Below are 7,167 nucleotides of genomic sequence, written 5' to 3' on the forward strand. Positions count from 1 at the left end.
CCTGCTGCTCGCTTATCAATCGGGTATGTCGTTATAGTAGATAGCTTGACCTTTTTAACGGGCCAGATGTCCAACGGATAAGTAATATCATCCACGTCTAACCCGTGAAAACATCCAGGTTTAGGAATTCATCCACGTCTAACTCATCAAAATGCGGGTCGGGTATCCACCCGTTATTAAAATTAGGATTAATCTGCAAGTATGATTGTTTTGTTCCCCTAACTTAAATAGAATATATCTTGTCATTAGATGGCTCTACTAGGCCAGATGTAAGGGTTAACTCTTTGAATGAATTTTAACTTGAAAAAAAAAAAACAAACAAACAGATAACAGACCCCGTTGACCACACTATAACATTCTTCTTTTGAAGGAGTCCAAATTCAAAGATTAACCTACTTCTACATTTTCACCATCTTCAGCTGATCAAGCTTTAGAAATTGAAAAAAGAAATATGACAGAACCTAAGCTATTTACCATAAGCTCTCTTCTAATGGCCTTTCTCTTTGCTTACTCTGCATCAGTTCAGTTAAACGACCCAGGTATGTAAATCAAACTTTTATCAAACCTGTAATCAAACTAGTTTCAAATACCCAAATCATCATTTATTTATTTTCATGTTTCAGATTGGTACTTCTGGTTACCTCTTTATACTTTTGCTTCTGCTATTAATCTGATTAATATCGGGAGATATAAGCAATCACAAGAAATCCAGAACATAGCCAGACTGGATTTGTTGCTAGGTATATTTTTGTTTATGAAAGTTGTGATCGAAGATTATGTATATGAATTAGCTGGTTTTAGTTCAATGGATTTTAGTCAAAGAGTTGTAAGAGAGAAAACTGGAAGTGGGTTAGTTGTGATTTCGATGCTTCTTCAGTTGCTTAGTTCCTCGGACCAATCTACAAAGGGAAATACTAAAAAAATCAAGGTGGCACCACGATATGTTAATTACGGTAAGAAATTTGTCATTACTCATATTCCAAGGGCTGCTATCAACTTCAATTGCTTATTAACCCCGCACTTCGTATCAATCCTTAGATTCGACTACCTGTATTTAGAGAAATAGCAAGTCCTCAAATTTTGAATCGATTTTTCATTTTTGTTTATTTGATTTACTAAACTAAAATTATGATACATCTGTCACAAATTTTGTGATTAGGTATGGCATTGTTGGTGATTTTGAGTTATGGCATCCCTCTAGTCTTCTTTGTGTTCCTTAAAGGGGAAATAGAAGATTTAAGGAGGTGAAGTTATGAAGAGATATGAAATAAGAAAGATGCAAACATTAACAACAAGATTTTCATATTCTTGGGGCAAAATCTAGTGGGTTTCAGGTAATTTCTTACCTGTCAGTAACCGTTCACAAAACTTTTTATGCATGAGAACTGTTGGATAAATCATAGATGTACTACTGAAAATATATACCACTAGGTGTGCAATTTTATATTTACAAACATTGTATGTCTCTAATGTGAGATGGGCGAATTGGTTTGAATACTTTAAATGTCTGTACGGATAGTGTCCGAGTGACAATTGTGGACCCTTGCGGTCGAGGAGCATCTGTGCTTAACCCTACCCACTTTACATAGAAATAACCCTCTCAGTAGTGCGTGTAGTCTTTCAAAAGTAACAAAAAGAAGACTGCAAATAGGTTCCAGGAAGATTAGCTAAACTTTTGCCAATTTACCATTTGTTTAGAGTTATAAAAACTACTCCCTCCTTCCCAAAATAATAGATCTTTTCCTTTTTATGTTTTATCCTTTTTCATAATTAGTGTTGTTAAATCTTACTCTGGTAAATGTAAATAATTTGATAGTCATGTTTATACTCGTTGCACATGTCTTTTGAAAAGTTCACCAACGGTCTAAAATTTACAAATACCAGTTCTTTCGTTTGAGAGATAGAGCACTTCCAAGTTTTGTAGCTTTTGTTACATTGTTGCACATCAGGGTATTAATGGAAAGAACTTTGAAATCATAAATTCTTCTTGTTTCCTTTATAGTAATTTGAGCAATCTACTAAACCAGGCTAACCATTAAACCGGCACCAACTGCAATCCCATCTGTCTGTATTAATTGGTTAATTCCTAGTTGTAGCATGAAAGAATTTAGTGTTTGTTATTGGAGTGCACTTTTAATGTGTCTGTATTTTTCTAAATCTCTTGGAAATTTAGCTTGGCTTTCTTTAATCTTGGCAATTTTGTTGGCAGTGATAGTCGTAACTCTGACATACAGTCGGTCATGGCACAACATATGACTGATACAAGTTATCCGTGGTGCCTTTTAGCTTGAATTTCTTGTCGGAACTCCTTGGAAAATGATTTGTCTTTGATGTTGCTTTATTTTTCAATTTTTGTTTTAGCTAGCAATTCATAGACTAAAGAGAACAAGGAATCATATCTTGTCTAATGCAGTTGTATCATAATAAGATCCCCTGATGCCTTTTCTTATCATAAAAGTTCCTAATGTCATGCATCTTTATCCTAATTACTTACTGGATTGGGATCTTATCCCCAAATTCTTTTTAAATTCTACTGTTTCTAAGCAATAAGCAATAACTTTGCTCTTTAAATACAAATTTCCATTTAAACTGTCTCAATATGTTGACCTGTTTTTAACTTTACCAGATACTCGGTGGAGAATATCCCTTTGTACGATTCATAGGAGGATGGCCCTGATATCCTTAATGCAAGTGCAGACTCCTCAAAAATTGAATCTAGTACCATGATAATAAAGCATGACCATTCTTTAAAACGAATGCCATAGCTGAACCTGAGCTTAGTTAACAGTCCTCAGCGCTTGTTATAGAGCCACTTGATTCAATTCCAATGGAGGGTGTGGTAATGAATTGAGGGGAAGATTGAAGTAAGCGAGGAAATGAAAGTATATCAGTCTGATACAAATGCTACTAGAGCTCATCAGGCTTTTGCACAGAAAAATGCAATGCTGTCTCGTATACGAAGTAATAGTGCATGCCGGAATTATTACATACAGCGGAGCCCTATGTCCAACAAAAAAACAGCAAATTATGCTAACGGCAAGTCAAAACATTTAGCCCAGAAACAAGTTGATGCAGCATTTGTCGCTCAACTTTTAGCATCAAAGGAAGCAAGAGAGGAGATCAATGACTGAGATAAGAATCAATGCCATTCTCTGGTTTTGGGGATCTGACATTGTGCTGGACTGTGTTCACCTGGTTGTAGTGAAACTAAATTCAATTTTTTGGTATGGTAATGATATTTATTTATTTTTGAAAATGACCAGATAAATTACTGCAAAGAAGACTAATCCGTAGATTCAGACTCATGTAAAATCAACTCTGAATGAGTCGTCCGCCCGATGACTGAATCTGTGTGATTAGTTTCTCCAAGAAAAGGTACAAAGTTTGAGTTCATATTACATATGTCTTGAGCTTTGACAGAGTCGAAAGTTATTGTTGGAATTAAAAACAAAGGAACTTCGGCAAAACTAGTAAATTGTTGAGGTGAATTTCTCCCTTTTTTAGCCAGCAAGTCTGTCACTTTGTTAGCTCTGCTATCCACAAAATGGAACCCCCCAAAAGAGATTAGATTAGCTACCAACTTGTTCACTTCTTCTAGAATTGCTAAGCATTGTCATTTGATTGAGGTCTGTGTGCCTTGTAAGTACTTGATCGTATTTTGGTTATCTCCTTCTATTGCCAGATTCTGCAATTCTTTTGTGACAGCCCATTGTGTAGTGTGTAGCAAAGCTACAGCTTCCGCTTCTTCTGCAGATTCAGTCTTGCAGCTCCCCATTCCCGCTGCTTTGAAGGTACCTGTCCAGTTGCGCAAAATAAAACCACAACCTGCATTAGTTTTAGCACATTTCCACGAAGCATCACTGTTCAATTTATAAGAGTTTCTTATGGGAAATGTCCAGTAAGGTTGGGGTGAAGGTCTGATGCTATTATGAATTGAAACTGAAGACAGAGTAGATGGATGCAGTATTCATAATGTCTGAGAATATCAATAGCCAATTTCTCTGGTGTTCTGTTTTTGTTTTCAAACACTCTAAGGTACATTTCTTTCCATATAAACCATAATTTAGTAGCTGCTAAAGACATGGATATGGAGTTCAGGTCTCCTTTCCTCCATTCATTGTACATGTCTAAGAAAGAAGAATCAGTAGATGATTGGTTAGAGATTACTCCCTGAGAAGGCATTGGGTGGAGCTTCCAGACAGCTTTTCCATAATCACATTCAGAAAATAGATGAAAAGTTGATTCTTCTATTTGCTGACAGAAAACACATTTTCTCTCCTCATCTTGAAACCCTAGCTTTTGTTTTGTGGGTAATGTATCTTGTAAGCACTTCCAAGTAAAGAGCTTTATTCTTTGTGATGTATTCATGCTCCATAGTTGTTTCCAAAATTTTCCTGCTACCTTTGAAGTTGTACCTAATAAGTTTTGAAGCTTGGCATACAGAGATTTCACAGTGAATTCGGCATTGGTGGTTAGCAGCCATCTGATTTTATCTTTTTTTAATGTTCCTGCCTCAGTTAAGAAGAGTCTAATATTCAAGATTTCTTTGACTAGTTCTGTGTCAAACATAGAGTTTAACAAAGATATATTCCACTTTTTTGTGTCACTGTCAATTAACTGTGATACAAGTGTTATATTTGGGTTACCATTTGGGACTGAGTTGATAAGAATCTCCTCCCTATTAGGTAGCCATTTATCTTCCCATATATTTATGGATGTGCCATCCCCAACCTCCCAAATGCTATGTTTTTTTATATGTTCAATTCCATGCAGTATGCATTTCAATACCCAAGAAGCTTGTGATTTCTTCTTAGAATGAAGTGCTACGGTTTTTTTGAAATATTTCCCTTTCAAGATTTGTGCCCATAAGTCATCAGGATGACTTACCAGTCTCCAAGAAATTATGCTTATCATTTCTTGGTTAATCTTATTTGCTTCCTTGAAACCTAACCCTCACTGGTTTACTGGTTTGCAAAAAAAGTCGAAAGATTTGATATAGATACCTTTAGAGTTAGAATGTTTCCCCCACCATATATCACGTTGGATGTCATTTATTCTCTTAGTGAATTTTTTTGGCAGCACAAAACAACCCACGCTAAAGACATGCATGCTAGACAATACAATTTTGTTAAGCATTATTTTGCTAGGTTGAGATAAAAAAATTTCCTAGCCAATAGTATCGATTCTTTGTTCCATCTTTTCAATGATGCTATCAAAAGCCTTTAATTTTGATTTACAGTAAAAACTCCATATATTGATACTCCATATATTAATAAACTTTATATATTAATAAAAAATCGTGGTCCCAACTTGGGCCAGTTATAAATAGTAATAAACAACATATTTTAATATTAATAGATTTTTCTAGTCCCGCCATAAGGAATTTACCTCCATATATTAATATAATAGACATAATCGAAAAATTATAGATCCTGTTACATCAAAATTTAAGATAAAGAAAAATATGTATCTATAGTTGTTTGAGAAAAGGTTGTAATTTTTTGGATTATTATCGCATCTTTTGATTTGCATATGCGTATTTGTAACTATCAGGTTGGTAGGGATCTTCTGATCATGTTAGGGTAATTGGATATTATTTTTTATTTACAACCGAGTTGTGAGGTGGGCATCTAATATGTTTTCGGGGATACATATATATAATAACCGCAATCGCACGGTGTCTACAATGTAGACAACATCAAGTACAGGTCGAATCCACAGGGAGCGATGAAAATACCGTGATCAATATTTCTAATAGACGAATCAGAAACAATAATTTTGGATTTTTTAGAACTGAAAATGAAATGATAAAATTAAACGAAATTAATAAAGTAAATTCGTAAAAAGAGGGAGTCGGTAACCAGGGTTTATAGTATCCACCACTATTTCTATTCAATCACCGAAATGAAACATAATTCATGAATTATCTATTGTCCTTCTATTGACATCACCTATTATATGTATTAGAGTCGCAAATATCACTGGTATACCCTAAGCATGGCACATCAAAAGACCGAATCCAAGCATGAACCATCAAATTGCATCAACTAAAAAATCATATGAAACTAAATTCAGGTTCACAAATTTTATATCGCTTTCCTAAGCATAACCCATCAAAGTAATTAACTCATCAAATAATAAGACAAACATATTTGTAAAACTATCAATTACGCACATAGGTATTAAAACCGGTGAAGCAAAAACTTATTGTTTCGATTAATCAATAAAAATTATTCAAGAATTTATCAATTCAAATCATAACGGCCTATTGCTATATAATCAAATCAAAGTAGCCTAATACCCAAAGTGGTTTCAACATAAACTCTAGTTACAAAAAATCTAACAAAACATGGATTTCTCAGAAGCCATAAACATATTCAAGAGAATCGAATCAATAGCTAGCTAATCAAAAATGGAATCGATCAACATAAACTGCAAACCCTATTCTCCTCTTGCGCTCTGTAGCGCCCCTTTCTCTTCACTATTTCGGCTCTGCAACCGCATTTTTTTTTTGTCTGTCTATATTTCAAAGATATACTAGGTATCACCCGGGCCTTACGACCCGGACTCAACCTCTCATTTCGGTATTTTGTCATTTATTAGTGGTTATATGTATAAGGTTTCTATCCATTGATAGTAAAGATGGAAAATTATATATTAAACCTTATGTATGCAAAAATTCTAGTAAGAGTCTCTCTTTCAAGGGTATAACTCCATTGGAAAGGATGCGAGTCTATGGTCATTTGACATCACTATTGTAGTAAATCAAAACAGTAGGTAATTACGATCTGGATAGTTCGAAATATATAATAGATATTATTTTTGTTGAATTTCGCTGTTGGTTATCTTGTAGCTAGTTCATCTAGGAACCGTAAGAGTTTTATGTAGTCTGCGTTTATGTAGATAATCACGTACATTTAAGCATCATAAAGAGCACAAAAATGTAGGAAATGGGATTCACGACAACTCGATTACAACAACTAAACGGATTACATGACAACTCAACTACAACAACTATAAGAACCAAAATCCTGCAAAATAAACGATGTAAAACTCGGAACAAAGAAATCTAAAATTGAAAAGTTATCTTTCTTTACACTAACACACCACAACCCAAAAGTCTGTCGGAGTGTAGGAGATCTCATTAACAAAATGTGCACCTGATGT

The 7,167-nt window shown here is 34.6% G+C and overlaps 1 protein-coding gene across 2 annotated transcripts; it reads left to right on the top strand.

The window, feature by feature from the left end:
* Positions 1 to 315: 315 nt before the first annotated feature.
* On the top strand, positions 316 to 3,251 carry LOC113357208 (transmembrane protein 220-like). 2 transcript variants are annotated; one of them, XM_026600541.1, is made up of 4 exons: positions 316 to 539; positions 624 to 953; positions 1,160 to 1,334; positions 2,627 to 3,251. In XM_026600541.1, exons 1-3 carry the CDS (start codon positions 452 to 454, stop codon positions 1,246 to 1,248), a joined length of 507 nt encoding a protein of 168 aa, XP_026456326.1. In that variant the 5' UTR covers positions 316 to 451; the 3' UTR covers positions 1,249 to 1,334; positions 2,627 to 3,251. The 2 variants fall into 2 exon arrangements, with proteins under 2 accessions (XP_026456326.1, XP_026456325.1); XM_026600540.1 differs by lacking the exon at positions 2,627 to 3,251 and adding an exon at positions 2,210 to 2,452.
* The last annotated feature ends 3,916 nt before the right edge of the window (positions 3,252 to 7,167 follow it).

This window comes from Papaver somniferum, chromosome 3 (assembly GCF_003573695.1).
Source record: "Papaver somniferum cultivar HN1 chromosome 3, ASM357369v1, whole genome shotgun sequence".
Classification (NCBI taxonomy): domain Eukaryota; kingdom Viridiplantae; phylum Streptophyta; class Magnoliopsida; order Ranunculales; family Papaveraceae; genus Papaver; species Papaver somniferum.

What these genes read in the sequence shown, in the direction of transcription:
- LOC113357208 (XM_026600541.1), top strand. Translation starts at nt 452, where the DNA reads ATGACAGAACCTAAGCTATTTACCATAAGCTCTCTTCTAATGGCCTTT. An exon ending in AGTTCAGTTAAACGACCCAG is followed by an intron (nt 540 to 623) that starts GTATGTAAATCA and finishes TTCATGTTTCAG; the next exon opens with ATTGGTACTTCTGGTTACCT. An exon ending in ACCACGATATGTTAATTACG is followed by an intron (nt 954 to 1,159) that starts GTAAGAAATTTG and finishes TTTTGTGATTAG; the next exon opens with GTATGGCATTGTTGGTGATT.